The sequence below is a fragment of the Nelusetta ayraudi genome, unplaced genomic scaffold (assembly GCF_046127955.1).
Source record: "Nelusetta ayraudi isolate G7.1 ecotype Tasmania unplaced genomic scaffold, CSIRO-AGI_Nayr_v1 ptg000026l, whole genome shotgun sequence".
Lineage (NCBI taxonomy): Eukaryota > Metazoa > Chordata > Actinopteri > Tetraodontiformes > Monacanthidae > Nelusetta > Nelusetta ayraudi.
This window is the reverse complement of record NW_027466076.1, coordinates 595,637-617,536: the sequence shown is the minus strand read 5'-3', so window position 1 is coordinate 617,536 and position 21,900 is coordinate 595,637. Positions and strand designations below refer to the sequence as shown.

The 21,900-nt window shown below is 53.0% G+C and overlaps 2 protein-coding genes across 2 annotated transcripts; one reads left to right on the top strand and one right to left on the bottom strand.

Annotated features, from left to right (window-relative positions):
* The first annotated feature begins 242 nt into the window (after positions 1–242).
* Positions 243–13,475, top strand: LOC142889981 (transcription initiation factor TFIID subunit 4-like). The gene is made up of 15 exons (XM_076028696.1): positions 243–2,222; positions 3,195–3,361; positions 3,874–3,948; positions 4,606–4,794; positions 4,893–5,015; positions 5,676–5,765; positions 5,846–6,052; positions 6,902–6,977; positions 7,063–7,168; positions 7,637–7,806; positions 7,959–8,089; positions 8,517–8,642; positions 8,714–8,770; positions 9,304–9,426; positions 12,837–13,475. The coding sequence occupies exons 1-15, from the start codon at positions 599–601 to the stop codon at positions 13,005–13,007; spliced, it is 3,435 nt and encodes a 1,144-aa protein (XP_075884811.1). The 5' UTR covers positions 243–598; the 3' UTR covers positions 13,008–13,475.
* Positions 13,476–15,468: 1,993 nt separating this feature from the next.
* Positions 15,469–21,601, bottom strand: LOC142889992 (BTB/POZ domain-containing protein kctd15). The gene is made up of 5 exons (XM_076028716.1): positions 20,937–21,601; positions 19,367–19,542; positions 19,127–19,271; positions 16,905–17,207; positions 15,469–16,004 (listed from the first exon to the last, which is right to left on the bottom strand). Exons 1-5 carry the CDS (start codon positions 20,961–20,963, stop codon positions 15,843–15,845), a joined length of 813 nt encoding a protein of 270 aa, XP_075884831.1. The 5' UTR covers positions 20,964–21,601; the 3' UTR covers positions 15,469–15,842.
* Between the last annotated feature and the right edge of the window lie 299 nt (positions 21,602–21,900).

Below are 21,900 nucleotides of genomic sequence, written 5' to 3'. Positions count from 1 at the left end.
AAAACAAAAGTTCCTACAGGTTGCGGCTCTTCGACCAAGTCGCTTTTTGCTTCACCGCTACAACATGGCTACCTCAGCCTCCATCGAACGTCTCTGAGCGCGGGGGCTAACGGGAAAAACGTGATATCGCGAGTTTACGCGCAGCAGCGAAATCTAGATCTGTGGAACATAGAGCGAGCCATGGAGCCGTGGTCCTGTGATTTGAGGAATCGATTGCTCATTATGGGGCGTTTCGTGCTCCCTAAATTCACAAGCGAATGAAAGAGAAACCAAATATATTAATACACAGCGATGTGTGTCCTTTCAAGCGTGTCTGCTGGTTTAACAGCGTTATAAACGTGGCACAGCGGCTGTCTTTGTGCTCGTATTTGATGTCACACGCAAACAACCGGCCCCACGGTTCTTTTTTTGTACACATTTAACTGCATTTAGCTTGAGTCGTGTGAGAAAATGACAACAAATGCGGCGCTTATGAGCCTGTTACTACCGGCCCGTTTCACAATTCCACTCAAGACCTTCTGGTCCGGCCTTACTCAGGCCAGATTAAAGATAGTGTTTCAATTTGCTGCGTTCATCTCGCAGAAAGTCACTACTATGCATGGGTGCTTTGTGTACTTGTGGTGGGCCTCAAGGCCTCTGTCGTCTCCCCCACTGCTGCCTGCTTCTCCTGACGCAACTCCAGTGTCCAAATCTCTGGGCCAATGCATCAGAGCTATCCAAAAAAAAACCGTATTTCCGTTTCCGCACCGAGCTTCCGGATTCTCTGCCATTCCCATTTGAAACGCTCTTCCACGCGATCGAACGCCCAGTCGTCGTGACACCTCGCCCAGGGAACGCCGACCCTTTGCTTTTTGCACGGCCGTTCTATTTCTATGCCGAGAAGCCACGGCGGCCGTGCGCGCATGCGTACATTCTAAGATACTATTTGCACAACGGTCTAACATCAAAGATGGCGGGAGCCTCCGACCCACTGGAGGACATGCTCTTCAATGAGGTGGACGAGAAAGCCGTTAGCGACCTCGTCGGCTCCCTGGAATCGCAGCTGGGCGACCGTAAGACTCCCGCCGCCTCGTTCGCCCACGGCAAGCGGGACGGAGCCGCGGCAGCCGGCAGCCAGCTCTCAGGGAAAATGCGCGACCAAGTGGGGTCTCTGGAGCAGCCGCAACAAGGGCATCCGAAAGCGGGGTTAAGCCAGGAACCCGGCGCTAACGAGGCGATCCCCGCCGGCAAAAGTCTCCCTCCGTCTACCTCCGCCGGGGCCGTCGCAGCCGCCGCGACCGGCGGGGCCGGTCTGCAAACAGTTGGAGCGCCGCCTCCCACTATCTCGCCCGCACCGGGACCCGTAACTTTGAACACTCAGCCCGCGGCGGCTAGCTTCCAACGGGCGGCTGTCCTGGGTCCGAGCGCGGTTCCCGGCGCCAACGTCGTCCCCGCTGCTGCTGCTGCTGCTTCTACGGCGGCGGCGGCGGCGACGACGGCGACGACGACGAGCGGCTCCCCTTCCGTCGCGGGACTGCAGAATCTGAACGGCGGCGCCGGATCCGTGAAGTTGGTGAACTCGGCCGCCGCCGTCGTCGTCCCGCCGCCAGCCCCGGTCGGCACGGTGATCAGTGCTGTCACGGCGGGCAGCTCCACCATCATCGCCCCCATGGCTCCGCAGCCCACCTTCCCCGGAACTCAGTCCTCGGTGGCGTCCGTGACCCTGCAGCGGCACCCGAGCCCGGTAACCAGCGTCGCCCAGAACGGTGTGGAAGGAACCGACGTACAGCAGCAGCAGCAGCAGCAGCAGCAGCTGGTGACCCCAGGTGCCCCCTCCCCGGCCGCCTCTGCCTCTCAGGTCATGAACCACAGCAACCCTCTGATGCACGGCAAGGTGCTCGTCCCCGGTCAGCCCGTTTCCGGGAGCTCCGTCATCCTGGCCAACAGCCCCCCGCCGGTGGCGGTGCAGTCTACCCTTAGCCAGCCGCCCACGGCGACCGGCAGCGCCGTGGTGAAGCCCGCCGTGAACGGGCTCGTCCAGCAGCCCACCGTGGCTGTGGTGAGGCCCCCCGGGGCCCCCGTGATGGCCACCGCCATCCAGCAACAGAGAGCGGGGCTGGTGGCGAGCACGACCCGGGCTGCCGCTCCGCAACAACCGCTCGCTGTCCGGCCTCAGCAGCAGCAGCCCCAGCAGCAACAGCAGACCACCATCCAGCTGCCCCCCGGCTTCAGCATGTCTGCAGGTGAGTGGCTACCTGTTGTCTCCTCACACTACACACACACACACACACACACACACACACACACACACACACATCAGACACACCGACACCACTGCGAGATGAAATCACCGATCCTCTCCCCCAGACACAGCATGGCATGCAAGATACAGAGTTCAGTTGGTGCAACTGATGAAAGTCGGGGTAAATAGACAGAGTTTTCACTGATTGGAAACACAAGCATGGTGTGAAAGTATCGAGTATGTCGCAAAACAGGCAGTGCTGGGTTGTAGCACAGGGCAGAGTGGCAGATTATTGGTGGTAAACATCAGCAAAGGAGATCTTTTTGTCTTTTTATCTGTGCTTTGATTATTTAGCCGACGGATGATAAACTGCAATGATTACAACCATTCACACCATCCGTCACGTGAGGGCAGTTGTGTGTGTGTGTGTTTGTTTGTTTATTTGTACTGGGCCGCGTTTTGAACTGCGACAGACAGACGGACCAGTCATTGATCAGCTGTCGGCGGTTAGGAACGTCGACACTTAGGAGTCGGTCCTCCTCCTCGTCCTCCAGGACCGTCCACAACTTCCAAAGGAAGACGCGTGCCGACGACAGCTTGATACTTTTTGGGGGTGTTGTTGGAGCTGTCGACCACCTCCCTGCACGTAGCTGCAAGACGGGTTAGATGCTAAAAACAGCAATAGCTCATCAGTTTGCCGACAGTCAACTGCAAGCTTTGTGTAAAAGCTCTTGTTTTAGTTACCACAGGAACAAATTCTCTTGTCTTTTTTTTTTTTTTTTGAACAGACGTGAACGAATGAATGAATGTAAACAAGAACCTTCGGTATTAATTTGTATGTTTCTCCTCAGATTCATGTTCACAACGACAACCTGTCGTAACCCTCCGAAGTCATCACTGAAGTTATTGCAAGTTGTTTTCTTAAAGAAAAATGTTTTGATCCTCTGCCCCCCCCTGCCCCCCCCCAAAAAAGGTATGGTTCTGGTCCGCACGGAGACGGGTCAGCTGGTCATGGTCCCCCAGCACGTCCTGGCCCAGGCGCAGGCCAAGATGCAGCAGGGCCAGACGGTGGCCAACATCGCCCAGAGGCCGGCCACGCCCACGACCGCCGCCGCCATCCGGGTCAGCACCGCCACCACGGTGAGTCGGCCCCCCGCTGCACAGACGACTGTTGGAAGGGAGGATGGTTCGGCTGGGTTCACGGGCCGGGTGCCGAACTGCTCCGACCCTGTTGAACGTCGAGCCGATTCCGAATACATCCAAGAGCGCAAATCTCAACGTCTGCGAGCCAACAATGATTTGACGTCAAGATCTGAAGTGGCTGCTGGTTGACTTTAGCATCATAGAGGAGGGAACTAAAGGCATCAACTTTTGCTGCCACTCATCAGAGTGAAAATCAGCATCAGTAGCGCCAAAGATGCTAAAGTGGCTCAATAAGACGATGGAAAGTGGATTTGGGGGAAATCCTGATTTGAATCGGCAGGAAAATGGAAAATAAAAGTTTCGCCTTTTGCAATGGCAGCAATGCGTTTTTGTTGTGGTTCAAATTGGTTTTTGAAACATCTGATGTAAAAAAAAAAAAAACAAGTATCACTTTGAAGCTATATCTCACCAGCTGTGTGTGTATGATTGTGTCTGTGTATGTCGTGCAGGCCCCCCAGACCGTCCGCCTGGCTTCTCCCACGCAGACCAGGATGGTTCAGCCCACCGCCACCAACACGGTGCAGGTGAGTTTTTCTACATGCCTATGTATATACATGTGTATATATGTATATATTAGGGCTGTTGAAGTTAACGCGTTAATAACTGTTCTTCCTAGAGTATAAGAAACACAATAAATGTGTTGTTACATTACATGTAGAGCAGGGTAAAAAAAAAAATTGTAATTGATTTGCAATCGTCAGGTGGCGCAACTGTGAGGAACGTCACTAAATGAAAGACATTACGTTATTCAAAGCTCTAAAAGTAGCTAATACATCTCTAAAGTGTTTATTAGTTTTTAAGTTAAAGATGTTTTGCACTTTAAAACCAAAAGTAATTTCAAATGAAACAGGCTTCTTCTTGGACAGCTCTGTGTTAGCTTAGGTCTTGGCTATCCGGTTCAGACATATAATTCAGGCATATAATAAGGAGTTTTATGATAAAATAACATTTTTCTAGTTTTCCATCGATTGTACCACCTGACGCGGAAAGTGTACCAGCCTACCTATGAGTTGAAGCTAACTATACATATTTGTATATACATATGTATATATATATATGTATGTGTGTGTGTGTGATACATACATACATACATACATACATACATACACATATATGTCTGCGTGTGTAAGATTCGTATTGTTTTTGATCTGATTGGTCATTTCATCTGATTGGCACTGCAGGCCATCAGCGTGGCCCCTGGCGGCACAACGGTCACCAAGATCACGGCCAATCAGAAGGCCCCGACAGTGATGACAGCGGTGGGGGCGCCGCTGGCCAAACCTGCCGGCGTCCCGGCGGCGGCGCCGCTGAGCAGCACGCCGGCCGCCTCGCCGGCCGTGCCTACCAACAGGGTGGCGGTAGTGTCGCAGGTGAGTCTCCGAGCCCCGCCCCCCTCCTCCCTCCTCCGCCACTCTGCTGCCGAGCGGCCGCACTAACCCCCCCCCCCCTTCCTCCACCTCCCCGACAGGAGATGCAGGAGAACGTGAAGAAGTGCAAGAACTTCCTGTCCACGCTGATCAAACTGGCGTCGCACAACTCGCCCTCCCCTGATACCTCCAAGAATGTGAAGGCCCTGGTGCAGGACCTGCTGGTGAGCGCCACTGCCTCCGCGTGTGTGTGTGTGTGTGTGAGAGTGAGAGTGTGTCTTGTGCTGCGCTGATTCCAAAGGGCAGCGATCACACATCAAAATAGTTCATCTCAAAGTCGTTAACAGTGGATAAGATACAGACGCAGTGTAATAGTCTGCAATATGTACATTTTATAACTTTGACAAAGTTGTGGGCCAACGTTGATATTTATTGAAAAAAAAAAATCCTTCCTAACAGTGAACCTTTTTATATGGACCCAAACAACTGTCAACAGAGGAGAGGGTGATTCTGTGTTCTTTCCTGATTGATGCACCAAAATACAAAATACCTGCACAGCATTCTGGGGTTTGTAGTTAATTAGCAGTGCATGTGCTAGCAGGACAGCGCTAGTCGTCATCGGACGTTGCCTAGCGGGCCAAATGTATTTACACTGTGGGACAAATTTGGCCCACAGGCCAGAGTTTAACACCTATGATAAAGAGTGTTAGAAAAGTCACAAAGGTACAAAATAGTGCTAAACAGATACAGTTGCATTACCTATCCACTACGTAGAGCACATCAGTTTCAAAGTTTTTGAAAAAGAACGTTATTCCAAGCCAGAGAAGCCCCAGAATGAACAGCTCTCATTGTGTGTGTGTGTGTGTGTGTGTGTGTGTCTGCAGGATGCAAAGATTGAGCCGGAGGAGTTCACCACTCGGCTGCAGGCTGAGCTGAAGTCCTCTCCACAGCCCTACCTCATCCCCTTCCTCAAGGTGGGGCCGGCGTCGCTCGTTTGCTCGCTCACTCGCTGAGCGCCGCAGTCTTCACTAAGTTTGCGTTTGCCGCCCTGCAGAAAAGCCTCCCCGCCCTGCGCCAGTCTCTGCTCAGCAGCCAGCAGTCCCTGGCCACCGCCCCCGGCGCCGTCGCGCCGCCCGTGGCCGTCGCGCCGGGCTCGGCCCCCGTTACCACCGCCGCCGCCGCCACCACCATCCGGCCGCGGATGCCCGTCACCCCAGCCGGCAGCGCCGTCAGGCTCAACCCACCGCTCACAAACACGCTGGTAGGATGTTTTTTTTCTTTACGTTTTTTTTGTTATTACTTGTTGCGTTTGGTCTGCCTTGCACACACACACACGTTGATGTTCTTTATTTCATTCTTTTGTAAAAGAAAAGAATTTCATTTATAAAAATAAACAACATTCTCAGAATTTCCCTTCATCCCGAAATTTAATATAAAAAATTTGATTCGTATCTGATAAATTAGATTAAAAAATCATTTTGTAGATAAAAAAAAAACTTATTTTCTTTTGTTCAGACAAATAAATACGTAAAAATGTGACCTGCTTTATTTGTCTGAATGAAAGAAAATAAGAATAAATCAACAAAGACAAAATGAACATTTTTAGTCTAAAAAATAAAATAAATGTGACACGACAGTCACACATAATCTCTTTGTGATGTCACAAAGGGTGCAGAGCCCTCTACCAGGGGTTGGTGGCCCCACCTTCTGCCAGGTGTTTGGCTCTGCCTCGTTCAGGTCCTCTCTCAAACCACGTGGGAGGTCCAACAAAGCATCAGGCTGCAGCGCCCAAGATAAAAGATGGGGAAACGGGTGGAGTGTGTTGACCTTTAACCTTTGACCTCGACCTGTACACCTGAAGGACTTGGAGAGCAGCCAACGAGATTTCTGCCACTTCGTGTTTACCTGCAGAGCTGTTGATGCTCTCCGCCTGTTATCTCTCTCTATCGTCCTGTGTTGTGACTAATGGCTGCCACCTAGTGTTCAAAATCTAAACATCCATCCAGCAAAAGTAAAAACAAAACAAAAACGTTGAGGCGAAGCCGAGGTTTGAAAAAAGAAAAAAAAAAAAAAAGACCGCGCACTCTGAGCTCTCCGTCTCCCCCTGCAGGCTGTGGCCCGAACAGGAGTCCAGACGGTACAGAACCGCACACCTGTTGTCTTCAGCCAGACCGTCAGACCTCAGGGTGAGTTTCTCCGTCACCACTAGAGGGCGGCAGTTGACCGCCCTTGGTTTTCCTCTGACTCCGCCCCTCCCCCTCCCTCCCCCAGGCGCTCTGATCCGAGGGCCCACGACCATCATCGGCAAAAGTCCAATTCACCTGGCGGCTCAGGCCAATCAGAAGAAGCTGAGCGACCCGGGAGGCGGGACGTTCAGGTGAGGCCTCCCCCATCAGCTGTAACCAACGAAGATCGAGAACTTTTGGAAGGGGTGGGGGGGGGACATCAAGCACTTTCGGCAGCCGTTCTTGCAGTTTGAAAACAAGCCACCAGAGGGCAGCCGTGCGCTCTACAGCTTCATTCCTAGACATTCATTATATCATTAAAAACTGTAAGACACATGTACAGTACAGTAGCAGCAAACACCTTGAAAAAGAAATGTCACGGTTTACTGTTAGAGAGGCCACAGTAAAAAGAATAGTTCAGAAATAAATAAATAAATAAATAAATAAATAAAAAACAAAGCAAACTATCCACCTACCTAGTAAAGAAGTAAAGCATTACATTTACTCTACATTATGTTAGGATTTAGTCACAAGTGATTCGTTTGTATTTATCTGTCCCGTCTTCTACCCGGTCCCTGACCCCTGACCTCTGACCTCTGACCCCTGCGCTCGTCCACCAGGGATGACGACGACATCAACGACGTGGCCTCCATGGCCGGCGTCAACCTCAACGAGGAGAACGCCCGCATCCTGGCCACCAGCTCGGAGCTGGTGGGCACCAAGATCCGCTCGTGCAAGGACGAGTCCTTCCTGCCCACCGGCCTGCTGCACCGCCGCGTCCTCGACACAGGTACTGCCCCCCCCCCCGACAGGTGGAGCCACATGCGGACCGTGCGATTTACGGGGAACAGAGAGAGGGAGTGAAAAGGATTCAAAAGGGCGGCAAGTTGAATGTAAGTTTGGGTTTAACTCACGGAAGGTTTCGGTCTGCCCCCCCCGCAGCCAAGAAGCTCGGGGTGAGCGAGGTGTCGCTGGAGGTGGTCAACTTCATATCCCACGCCACCGAGTCCCGGCTGCGCTCGCTGCTGGAGAAGGTGTCGGCCGTCGCCCAGCACCGCACAGACGTGGTCAAGGTGTGTAAATACACACACACACACACAAAAAAAAAAATTTGGTGCGCTTCGTTTGTGTTTGTTTTTTTTTTTAAATGCTTGTACATAGCGTTATCTTAGATTAGACTTGTTTGACAGTTTGAGCATGTGACAAATAAAGTTCTTGAAATTTGAATCTTGAAACGCGCCCACACCACACCCATAGGCACGTGGCCCATCTTCCCATTTTCCACATCCTCACGTTTCATCCCCGACTAATGGCGAGACATCAGCCTTCACGCCAGTTTATGTTCACTAGTTTGCCCCCTGGTGGTCCGAGAGAGTCACCGACTGGTGCAGGCAGGTCCATGCGGAACGCGGGGACCCTCCCAAGCGTCGTCCCAGCACCAAGTGCAGAAACCCCTATCCTTCGACAAACGTGCACAGAATTCCCTTTTTCCTCCCGCAGGATGAGGAGAATCATGAGCAGACGACGGACGTCCGCTCTCAGCTTCGCTTCTTCGAGCAGCTGGAGCGGATGGAGAAGCAGCGGAAAGACGAGCAGGAGAGGGAGATTCTGCTGAAGGCCGCCAAGGTACCAAAGTGAACGGTGGATGGGCGTGGAGGTCAGAGGTCAGGGCTGAGTTGTTGTTTCCCCCGTTTCAGAGTCGCGCCAGACAAGAGGACCCTGAGCAGGCTCGGCTCAAGCAGAAAGCCAAGGAGGTACGTCGCAACACCCACAACAGCAGCTCTTCTGAAAATGATATTTTCTTCTGAAAATAATGCAATCTTGAATGAGTGGGGAGCGGCAGATTAGCAGCTTATGAAAGTTGGTCGTTGCTGGTTAGCAGAATGCTGTGTAGGCAAACTGGCATTAGCAGCATACCCGGGGCAGTTAGCCGCAGCAGCAGCAGCAGCAAGCTAACAGGCCAGCAGCAGAGTGTAAGCTTTTAGTATTGTACACAAGTAGGCTAGCGGGTATCACCAGCGAGTTATTCTAAGCAGGTTAGCAGCAGGTTAGCTAACTGAAGAGTAATTAGAAACTAGCTGTCAGCATGCTATATCGTATTAGCGCTGTGTATTAGCAGGTAGCTGTGAACCGGTTGAAGTGATGGCGCTAGCCATGAGGTATGAAAAGATTAGCAGCGGGCTACGTGGGGGTGGGGGTGGAGGGAGATGATGAAGGTGCGTGGTGTCAGGAGGGATGTTGAGGAGGTGAACTGGCGCTCACGCTCTCCCGGCGCTCCCCCCTCCAGATGCAGCAGCAGGAGTTGGCTCAGATGCGACAGCGGGACGCCAACCTCACGGCCCTGGCCGCCATCGGCCCGCGCAAGAAGCGCAAGATGGACTCGCCGGGAGGCTCGGCGGCCGGCACGGAGGTAGGCACGGCGTCTCCCCTCCAGGGGGCGCCACTCTTCTTCTTCTTCTTCTTCTTCTTCTTCTTCTTCTGCTACTTCTGCTACTGCTTCTCTTCTTTCTCAACCTCTTCCTCCTCCTCCTTTGCCTCCTCTCTCTCCTCCACTGGACCAATAAGTGGAAAACCGTGGAAGGGAATGGAGACGGTATGAGAGATCAGGGTTGTTGTCCAATCACCGGTGCAGATTCACAGATTCACTCGCGGGTCCCCATGTTGTCGCGTCGCCTCACGTCGCCTCGCGTCTGAAGCCAGAATGTGAACGTCACACACAAGGCGGCCGGCACCACGCAAACAGACACACACAATACGGAACGACTGGCGGTGATACAAACAGCTGTCGACGTCCTGTGTGTGTGTGTGTGTGTGTGTGTGTGTGTGTGTGTGTGTGTGTGTGTGTGTGTGTGTGTGTGTGTGTGTGTGTGTCAGGCTGTGACTGTGACCACAGCTGATTGAAGGGGGTCAGTCTCTGCCTGGAGGTTTGTTGTTGCTGCTGCCGTGACTCCTCCCCCTCTTCAAACCCCCGCACCCCCCCTTCACCTCCACCCTGCAGGCAACTCTACAGAATGAGCTCCAGGGCTCTGTGTGTGTGTGTGTGTGTGTGTGTGTGTGTGTGTGTGTGTGTGTGTGTGTGTGTGTGTGTGTGTGTGTGTGTGTGTGTGTGTGTGTGTGTGTGTGTGATGGTTTGGGGGGCGGGGGAGGGTCAAAGCCTGAGGGTGTGGCCCCACCCTGCCTCTCTCCCTAGCGCCCGCCCGCACACACACACACACACACGCCGCCTGCCTGAGGCCCGCCTCCCAGCCATCCCACACAAAGGCAGCCGAGAAATTTGGCGGGCGGGGGAGGGGCACAGCGAACTCTGGGAAACGCGAGCGATGTTGGCGTGCTGTCACCCGCGAGGCGGAGCCCCGTTCCCGACTGAGCGGCGTCGAGCCTGCAGGGGCCTGAGGGGGGCGCTGCCGCAGCTGCGCCCCCGCCACCCCCACCCCCTGGCGCCGCGTCAGTCGCACTCTGGAAATGCGACGTGAAGACGCGGCGGCGGCCGCGTCGGCGTGGAGCCACTCGGAGCAGCGGCGCTCGACCGCTGGAGAGTTTGAACCGCTCGTACCCAACGACATCAAACACAACTCAAGTCAAGAGTTGGAGATAAAACACAGGTTGATACTGCGACCAAACGGGTTCTCCCCTCGACCCGAAACTCACCGACTCGACACCTGGCAACACCTGCTGCCAGACTGAGCAACAGGAAAAGCGAGACCCCCCCCTCTTTATAGAGCTTGATTACTGTGCAGCCACACCCACCTGTTCGAAAGGAAACAGAGAGAAGCTGCGTGTGAGATATATCTATCTGTATAGATACACATATATATATATATATAGATAGTAAGATAGTAAAAAAAAAAAAAAAAAAAAGAGGGAAACTGCGCACAACCCAATCAAAACATTAAAGGTCAAAGGTCAGTCCTTCCCCAGATACGCGGTTCTGGCTTGGGTGAAACCTTTCCGTCCCAGCAAGAGACGAACCGGACCGGACCAGACGTGTCCATCTGGTCTGACTGTGTCATACCGGAGACAAACAGCAGGGGCTCTTTCTCTCTCTCTCTCTCTCTCTCTCTCTCTCTCTCTCTCTCTCTCTCCCCCCCCCCCCTTCACAAAGTGTCTCTGTGCTGTCGTAGCCTCTGATCCTTCCCCTCAGGGTGGGGGTGGCGGCGGGGGGGGGGCTGCTCTGCTCGCTCCACTTCGCCCTTCAGCTGCCGACTACAGGCCCCGTCAGGCTTCAAGTAGCCCCTCCCTCCCTCCCCCGCATCGCCCGGGGGGTTTCGGGTGGGGGGGGGTTGCTGCAGCTCTGTTACCTTCGCAGGAAGACGCCGCTGAGAGCCGAGTCTCCCCTGGCCCGTCGCTATACACACTCTCTCCACAGGGGGAGCTGTGTATCTCTCCTTAATCCGCTCAACGCATCCCACAATGCATCGCTGAAAGTCACAGCGTGTGCGGCACGGCTGCTTGGCTCCACACAGCTGCCTGTACAGGGAGCGAACAAGTCGGTGATGAAGCCTCCGTTTGGCCTCTCCTCTCCTGGTGGTCGTCGGCGGTACTGCGTCTCCTGCAGCCTCACTGCTCTGCCAGGGTTAAGAGGAAAAACGACTGTGTGTGTGTGTATGTGTGTGTGTGTGTGTGTGTGTTCAGAGATGTTCTGCACCAGTCTAGTCCTGCAGCAGTGGGCGGGGCCACACCTTCACCTCTCAGGTGTGTCTGCAGAGCCCCCAAGGGTTTGGGGGGGCGGAGAGGGAGGGAGGGGGGGCGTCAGGTGACACCCAGCGCCTGCAGCGCTCTCTTAGAGCTGTTGTTCCAACAGGCCCTGTTTCCCAACACACACACACACACACACACACACACACACAAGACAAACAGTCATCCAGTTGGCTGTGGCCCTGGGGCTCCTGTTTGAATATGAGGGAATCAGGAGTTTCCTGAGTCGCCCTCCAGGCCTGGCCCGGGGCAGTGGGGGGGGCCACACACACACACACACACACACACAGCCTGTTCCTCCTGCCGGGGGCGGGGCCTCGGGAGTTGAGCCAACAGCGCTGCTGCTGCTGCTGCTGCTTCTCTCATATTTGAGTTTTTATCAGCAAACTTCCTTCTGTCAACACGGCGGCTGCTGCGTTTCCACCAGGGGACCTTTGGATTTTAAATCAATAATTAAAGACGCCTCAAATAAAAGCCGACTGAAGCCTTTCACGTCAAATCTTAGATGTTTGTTTGTTGTTGTTGTTGTTTGTTTTTTAGCCGTGCTTTCCTCCCTCTCGGGCCTCTGCGGGCCGAACGATGAAGCGAACGTGAGGTGAAGTCTGTGTGGTTCTGTCGGTCGGTGGGTCGGTGGGTCGTGTGGTCGATGGTTGGTGGTGACGGCGGAGTTCCGCCTGCAGGCCCAAGCTGATGGCACGTCGCAGGAATGAAGCTCCAGGGACGCGCGCACGCACGCACACACACACGCACACACACACCTGGTGGGGGAGTTTCCTGACAAGGAATTTTGGTCAGCAAAAAGAAAATCTAGATAGATTTGCGTTGACGCCAGGACACCTGTGATCATGTGATCACCTGGCGGACACCCAGGTTCACCAACCAGGTTGTTTGGAGGCTCCACCTCCTCCTTTTACCCCCTACTTCCCTTCCTCCTCGTCTTTCTCCCCATCCTCCTCCTCAGCAGTGTCCCCCCCTCCCTCTCCAGACGGAGCCCGCTGATTGGTTGCCCTCTGACGTGCTTTTTCAAGATGGCCGTTTGACTTTTCACACAACACTTTGGTTTGACTCTCCCCCTCTTCCTGCCTCTCCCCCCCACCCCCCTTGCCTCCCCCTCCTCCCCCCCAGGCGGCCTCCGGCTCGGGCTCGGGCTCCTCTTCGGCAGCCGCCGCCTCCTCGTCCCGCCAGCAGCTGCGTCAGCGGATCACGCGAGTCAACCTCAGGGACTTCATCTTCTGCCTGGAGCAGGAGCCCAGCACGGCTCGCTCCCTGCTGCTCTACAAGGCGCTGCTCAAGTGACAGGATCCTCCTCCCAGCTTCACCTCCCAGCTTCTTCACCTCCTCCACCTTCTAGTTTAACAACTCTTTGTTTTTGTTTTGTTTGTTTTTTTTTTGTCTTTTGTGTTTTTAGAAGCCACATTTTCTTTTCTTTTTTTTTTTGTTGTTTTTAGCTCAAGTTCCACTGTGGGCGGGGGGGCTGCACGTCATTTTTTTTTTTTTTGGTTACTTCCTGGTTTTGGGTCGGACCCCTCGGCCCCGCCTCCTTCAGACACTTCAGGGGAAGCGTGGGCTAACGGTGAAGTCGCTAGCTAGCCAGGCTAGCGGATGAGTGTGAAGCCTCTCGATTCGGTTGGGAACGCAAAATAGTGGCTGACAAAACTAGCAAAAAAAAAAAAAAAAAAAATCTAAAAAACTACCCAAAAACGAGGTAGCTGTTAGCACTCTTAGCGTTCTGGACCCTGCCCCGTCTTTTTTTTTTTTTTTTTTTTTTTTTTTTTGAAGAAAAATCAAATCAGTGTTCAGTGCAGCTTCAAAGGAAATGGAACTTTGCTGGAGTGTTTAGAATGATCCGATTCAGGGGGCAGATTTTAAGCCTCTGGTGCCAATTAAATGTTTTTAATCCTACACCAAAACACACACACACACACACACACACACACACACACACACACACACACACACACACGCCATCCTCAACCACCCATCTTGTCCCCGACAACACCCGCAATGCAGCGGAACCTCGGCAGGTTCAGGAGCGGTCGCGAGTCCAGCGTCTCGACATCGACGGGGAACCGAGTCGGACCTGAAACTTCCCAGCTCGAAAATAAATGACGTGCAGTTCAGAAGGCGGCCACCGTGTGGCGTCTGCCCCGCTTGTCCAGATTGTGAGACGAGCGGCCACTGACAGGACGACCCTTGGAGGCGGGACTCCAGCCGAACGGGGGCCTTGGTCCAGCCCCTCTGAAGTCCCGCTTCCTCCACTAAGTTTGTCTGTTTCGAACATTTTCCCCGACAACAGTCGCACAATCTACCATCACGTTTGTGTGTGTTTTTTTTTTTTTTAAAAGGACAAGGCTTTCGTCGTTGCGTTGCGCCGCTGTCAGACAGATGCGGGGCAGTGATTGGTCAAAAGTATCTGAAGGGAAACAGCTGATCGGGGGGGTTGGTGTGACTCCAAAATAATGAACTTTTCAACTTTTAGCCAAATGATGATTCAGCGGCTTACATGTTTTAAGTGTAAAACCGGCTTGTTAGCTTAGCATTAAGAGCAGAGACATGGCCGGCATAACGGTTGGGCTGAGCGTTCAGACAAGAGAAAGGGCGGGAAAGAAGCGCGAACGCTAAACTCTGGAGGAAACGGTTAGCTTAGCACAAGTGGAAACAAGATCTAAACATGAAAGACGTACTTTCAACCAAGCATTACCCCCTTTCTTCCCCCCGCTTACCTTGGAACAGGCTAAAATAGCAGGATTAGCTTAGCATCGCAGCACAGCTAGGCCTCAAAATTACTATATATTTTTTTAACTCCTCGTTTTCATACCCTACTGCTGAGCCTTAGCCTCTTATGCTAATTTTGCTCATGTTAGAAAAACACTTTTTGTTTTTTAACAAAACAAAAAACACCTTGTTGACACAACCAAGCTAACGGCAAACATGTACATGTCACCACGTGAAGCGAGTAAGTTTCTCCCTTGTTTTTAAATATTTATGCTAAGCTACATGCCCCCACCTCTGTCTCTGTGCTAAGCTACACCGCTCGCGCCAACGGCTACCTTTTGGAGCCGCCGCGTTACAGGCTCAGAAAGCGGCTCCAAATGTGGAACTGTCCCTTTAGCTCCACCCGGTGGACAGTTTTGGTGTGGGTTCGTCACAGGGAGCTGGCTCTCCTTCGCAGTGGAAACTCTCTCTCGGGGTCGCGAGCTTTTGCCGAGGCTAACTAGTGCCCGAGCTAACCTTCAGACGTAAACTTCCTGCAGTCTCCCCCCGTTTCCTGCTGAAACTCCAATGGCTGTCGAAAAACACACAAATCTTGTCAGAATGGACGAAGCAAGTTTGGCTAAACGGTTTATAGGACATTTTCTTTTTTTTTGTTTGTTTTTTTTTGGAAAGGTTGCATATATGGAAGGTTTTTAAATGCTTTAAATGTATTTTTTTTTTCTCTACGTCTTTTCTTCTCCCTGCACATTGGGCATTTGGTTTGTTTAGCATTTAGCGCTCCCTGCTAACCGAAGCTGGTGGTGTGTATTGTGTGTTCAGTCGGTGCAACCGCCGTCACGTATCATCTGTCGGAAAGACAAAATTTTTTGCGACTATTTATATTTCCTACATTCTGTATGAAATCCTGACGCATTTCAGGCGATGCAATTTTACAGCTGTTTGTACCTTTGCAAAAAAAATAAATAAATAAAACTATAAGAGGAGAAACCGCTGATTTGTGTTGTAAAAAAAAAAGAGAAAAGAGAAAAAAAAAGTACAAAGATGAAGTTTCTTTTTCTGCTCTCTTTTTATCAATACATCTGTACAAATGAAAAATAGTGAGACAAAAGAAAGTTAACAATGACATTAAATATACATTTTCCAAAAGCAGTTCTGTTTTCCTTACAAAAAAAAATTAAATTATGCACCTGGCAGCACCTGGTACAAACAGCAACTTCCTGTTTCCCAAACATTATTTACAACTTCTGCCTTGTTGACCCGTTTATCTGCATCTCTCGCAAACAACAACAACAACAACAATAACAACAACAAAAAAAAACTCAACAAAATCAAAGGCGTTTGACTCCAACCAACCGAGTCAGCCGCCTATCAAAATGTGTCCATTTTTTCCTGGGTAGGTGGGGGAGGGGCGGGTCCCTAGTCCAGAGGTTCCTGTTTGATCCTGATGGGGGTGCTGTTGTAGGATGGGCTGTGCCGAAGGTCCCGGCCCAGGACGTACTCGCTGAACTGGGACGAGTCGACGCCGCCGCCGCACGACGCCCTGATGTTGAAGCCCTTCTGGAAGAGGCGTTCCAGGACCTGCGCACAGACCAGACCAGACAAGCAGATATAGATATATGTGGCTTAGATTGGTCTTCACTGTGTCTCCGCTTCAGATGCATCCCAAAACTAAACACCTTTCAATTGGCAAAGAACCGTCTCCTAGTTCAAGTCGTGGGCAAACTACGGCCCGGGGGCGAATTTGCGGCCCCTTACGCTTTTCAATCTGACCTGCCCGACTTGATAAAAAATTATATCAATAGTACCCAAGTCACGAAAATAGCTGTATTTCATGCATACATTCTTACAGTGTTTTAAGAGTCATCTCAATAAAGAGCTCAATACCGTGGGGCTTCAAAGGGATACTTTATTGTAATTTTGCTTTTGTTCCTTTTAGAACCCATTGTGGCCCCACCAGTCAAAATGTTTGCCCGCCCCTGGCCTAGCAGAACCTGTGCCTCTCTTTAGCTCTTTAGTTTTAACTTGGAGTCATTAACCAGCTAGCTTACGCGATGTTCGCCTTTACTACACACAGCCACCGGAGTGCAGAAGGAAGCTTATTTCTTGTTTGTTTGTTTGTTTGTTTGTTTGTTTTAAAAAAAGGGTCCAGTTCATTTGGAATTTGGAGCAACGCGTGACTCCCAACAAAGTTGTTAGCATCCAAATGTCGTCAGTGTGACACAGAAGCTGCTTTCCCGCCCTCGATGTTGAACATGGAGGGAAGCCAAATGGAAAATTAAGCTTCCTGTGACTCTCTGACCTGAGATTTCAAGCAGCCAGCTGGGAACTCTGATGCTAATGCAAGTGTCTTTTTTTTTTTTTTTTCTGCAACAGAGATCAGCCCCTACTAGCTCCTAATTGGGTTAGCGTACCGACTGAAGTCAAGGTAAAAAGGCTAACGCGACTCATGACCGAGCGGCTCGGGTGCGGCGCCCTCACCTGCACGGAGTTGAGCCTGCAGTAGCCGTTGAGCGGGAAGCGGATGACGTGGGTGGGGTCCTGGTTCCAGCCGGCGTTGACCGAGTTGCACATGACGTCGCCCGTCTCGGGGAAGACCTCCTCGATCAGGACCTTCTCACCGCTCAGCGCGATCCTCTCGCCCAGGTCGGGCGTGACGCGCACCACCAGGCACTCGCAGGGTGCCGCCCGCGACGCCTCCCGCTCCGCCTGCCAGCGCTCCAGCTCGCGCACCATCGGCGTCAGCTGGTAGTAGCGCGCCTCCTCGCACAGCTGCGGGAAGTCCTGCGGACAGGAAGTGGGCAAAAGTACATTCTGTACTTGAGTAAAGGCACGGATACTTGTGTGTGTGTGTGTTTGTGTGTGTGTTTGTGTGTGTGCGGGGGGGGGGGGTTAGTACTAATACTCAAGTATGGACAGCTGAAGTACTTGTACTTTGTTACTTGCCACCACTGCCTGCAGGCAGGCAGGGGAGGGAGGGAGGGACGCGGAGGAGAAGGGAGGACGTTAGCGACATGTCAGCTAAAAAATGGTAAATGGAAAATGCACTCATCTAGGACTTTTCCAGCAAAATCACAGTACCTCCTCCACAATGTTCACCCATTCACCCACACGTACCCATGGGCGGGCCGTTGCCATGCAGTTGGGCCCATTGGGAGGAATTTGGACCGCTGACCCTTCGGCCAGCAGACAACCCGCTCTGCTAACTCAGCAGTTCGACAGGCTAGGTGGTGTTAGCTAGGTGTTAGCCAGACGTTAAGCTGGATGTTACTGGGGTGTTAGCAAGGCCTGAGTGGGATGCTAGTGACACGTTAGCCACACGCTAACCAGACATTATTGGAATTTTCATGGCTTGCTTCGAATTGGGTTCGCGTCTGTGGCTGAAGTCAAGGTGAGAGGCGTAACGTACTGGGATGCTAGCAAGGCGTTTAGCGACAGAGAGGGACACCTACGGGCTTTGTGACCACCTGGCCCCCTGCAGGCCAGGCCTGAGATTGCAGGCTACTTCCTGCTTGGAGGCAGCAGTTCTGCCTGTACTCTTCTCCTTCCTTCTTTTCTTCCTTTTCGTCTTACTTCTTGTGCTTTTGCTTTCCATTGTTCTTTTCTTCTCTCTTACCCTTTAGCGCCCTAAAATAAACTCTTTGTGTGCGTGTGTGTGTGTGTCGGAGCGCTGCGGATACAGAACCTTCGTTCTGATATCAGCGGATCATTTCTTCTCATTCTCTGACTGAAATAGAGGTGTGTGTGTGTGTGTGTGTGTGTTTTCTCTCCCCTCCGCCGCTGCTCACGGAGAGTTAGCCCCGAGGCGTCACGCTGCACTGAAGCCCCCCCCCACCCCTCCTCCTCCTCCTCCTCGCAGCGAGGGATAGATGTGTTTTATAAAGAGGGGTTGTGTCTGCAGGGCATTTTAGTCATCCTGAGCCGAGGAGGAGAGGCGGCGCTCCCTCCGTCCCTCCCTCCCTCACTCGCTCGCTAACTACAGCGAGATGAGAGCTGTGCAATATGCTCGCTGACACACACACACAAATTAATTTAGTAAAACACACACTGTGCTTCAGTGTGTGTGTGTGTTACACACAGTTCAAAGGGCCAATGTTGCTGTCACACACACACACACACACACACACACACACACACACACACACACACACACACACACACACACACACACACACACACCTCAGGCTGTCGTTTTTCTTCGTCTTGCGTTTCGGCTAAAAACTGTGGAAGCTGCTGGTTTAGTGTGAATCTTCTCTATCAAGCGGACCAATCAGGTGTCCTCTAACGTTAAACCCCGCCTACCATGGCAGCATCGGCCCCCCTTTGCACCAATAGGAGGCCGCTGACTGTTACAAACTGAGCAGTGAAGAAAATCTGACTGGCCCGCTTTGAGTCAGACAGACAGATAGACAGACAGAGGTTTCGTCCAATCACCGGCCAGGTTGCACTTAAAGGGCCGGAGCCTTCACAAAGTTCACACACCTGAAGTTTTATTTATTGTGTGGTTGTTGTTCTTGCCTGAACTAACTGCATGGTGACCGTCGGCGCACACACACACACACACACACACACACACACACACACACACACACACACACACACACACACACACACACACACACACACACACACACACACACACACACACACCAGCCCCGGGGCGCCTGGGGGCAGGGCTTCCAGCTGGTGGTGGGCGGAGTTACCTTGAAGTCCTCCGGCAGCAGCAGCTTGCAGGTGCGCAGGAAGCTGAGGATGTAGCGGAAGATGTCGCCGTCGCGGTCGATGAAGTAGTGCTGCTTCAGGCTGTCCAGCACGATGGGCTCGGTGCCGTTGAACAGGCGGCTGATCCTGCACACACACACACACACAGAGCACCGCTGAGTCCCCGCCTTCTGACCCACCTCCAGTGACCCCCCCCCCTCGCACATCCCACTCCAACTCACCTGGACTCGGGGAACTTGGTGAGCGTGGCCAGGCTGCTCGTGTACATGTGGCCCCCGACGTCGATGTGGACGGGGGCGTTGGCCTTGGTGAGCTGGGCGGGCGACGGGATGCCCTGGGCGCTCATGGGGGAGACGGGCGAGCGGCTCAGCGACATCCTGGACATGCTCCGCCCCTCCTGCAACGAGCAACGAGGTGAGAGACGCCGGAGGCGCTAACCACGTGGTGCAAGGATACATTCAAGAGAAGTAGCTCCTCCTCCGGTGTCTGACACCTACGCTTTAGTGTCTCTGCAGTGTTTAAACACACGACCGAGCAATACGGAGGTACTGGACGAGTGGCGGCCAAATAAAGGACGTCGTTGTTCCGTCCTTTCAAAGCTGCCCCACCGCCCCCGGGCTAGCTTCCAAAAAAAGAAAAAACCTTTTCTTCTGTCATGGAGGTTTCATTTCAGCCAGATTTGCACTGCATCCTTCGAAAAGGTAACACAGCTTCTTTTTCCGTGAGAAGAGATAATTATGCACACCACCGAATTTCTATTTTACGACCTTTAAACCCCCCCCCCCCCACCCACCCATCCACGCCCCCACCACTTTGGCCCTGGGGTGCTTTGGGGCTCTGAAGCGTGAAAAGGTGAACAGGAGGCGGCTGCAGCTCTGCCTCGACCCCCTGGGGGGCCTCCTGTCGCTCCAGGGGCCAAACCGGCTGTCTGGATGAACAGCCGGAGAGCTGCGGCAAGAAATCACAGTGTGTGTGTGTGTGTGTGTGTGTGTGTGTTTGTATATATATACATATATATATACACACATTCATACACACACATATATGGGCTGGGAGGCTCGCTGTCCCCCTCTGCTGCACGGCACCAGTATTGCCCTCCTCCACGCCCCCCCACTCACTCCCAAAAGCTGACCTACAAACCCAAGTCACGTGATCCCGCGACACGCACTGTGCGTTGACTCGGCGTTTGATTTCCGACGCGAGCCGAACTGCAGCTTTGCCCATCACCCTCCTTCCCTCCCTCGCATGATCAGCAGAAGCAGGCCGGTGGCCGAGCCGAACCGAGTCTCCCGCCGCTAGATCCCCTTTGATTTTTTTTTTTTTTAAACAACCCTCATAATTTCAAGGCGCCCTTGCCGTCAGGGAGACTCGTCATCCCGTCCAACGGCATGACGGCTTGGCCTCGAAAAGTACAACCTCGGCCATATGATGGACTGATTGACGGCAGCATAACACACGCCTGGCGTTAAATAAATAAAAACAAACATATAGACCCAAACAAACCGGATGGCGACGGAAACACGCCAGCTACAAACACAAAATCAAACATTATCCAATTAATTTTAGTGGATTCACCCAACGCCGAATTCACCGGCTCACGTGCAAACTTGCACAGACACTCTCCCGAGCCCGTTCTGGCGTTCATTTCCACGCCGTTTTTGTCAAGGATGTCAGAAATAGCACTTTCGCGAATGGAACCTGGTGCGGGGGAGGCGACAACGCCGCGTCCCGTCCTTGGCCATGCGCGGCTGTGTTCCGCGGAACTTTCTCGGCAGCCGCAGCGGTCCTTACCTGAGAGGACACCGACACAGACGACATGGACGCCGCCGCGGTTCTGGACGGGAATGTGGCTGTTCCGATTCCGGTACCGGCTGCTCTCGTTCTCGACGTCCCCCGGCAGGCTGCCTCGCAGTGCTCGGCTGTGCGCTCGCACCGGCAGAAAAGACGAGAAGAAGCAGCAGCAGCAGCAGCAGCAGCCCGACCGTCAGAATAAAGAGGAGGGCTGAAAGGAGTCTCGCCCGGGGCCCTTCAGACCCCCAGGGGCCAGGATTAGGTTACAATGAGGCGGTTCGCTTCGCTCCTCTCCTCGCCGCTCCTCTCGCCCCCAACCCGAGAGAGAAAAGGCAGCAAAAAACAAACAAAAAACAAACACTCCGGTGGAGCAGGAGGCCGTTTCACACAACATTCAACGGGGCTTCGGAGGAGCCGCGTCCGCGGAAAAAGGCTCCAGAGGCCGATGCGTCCCGCACGTCCACGGTGGCCGACAGCTCGTGTGTTTTAACGGCGTCAAACATCCCTGTGGCTCTGGAGCCAAATGACGTCTATCGTCATGCATTATGCCCTTCCAGGCGCCCGCGGCCAAACGCGCCATTTCAATTATTGCGCACTGCTAGACGGAGATGTGCGCCGGGAGGCTGCGCACACTGATCCGGTTTATTCCACCCATGTGCGGGGGCCCGGGCTCTCAGTCGGACACCCCCTCCCCCGCCGCCGCTGCTTTGCCTCACCTCACCTCACCTCACCGGGGCGGGGCTGGGCTGGGCGGGGCGGGGCTCGGTTCGAGTTTTTTTTTTTTTTAAATCTGACACAGCGATTATATACAAAAAACAAACAAACAAACAAACAAAAAAACCAACAGCGACATTACAGCTACGGATGTGCACTCCTCTCCTGTCCCCACACATCACTCCATCACTCTCCCCTGCAACTTGTCGCCCCCTGCAGTGCAGAGTGGGGAAACGCTCTTTGTCTCTCC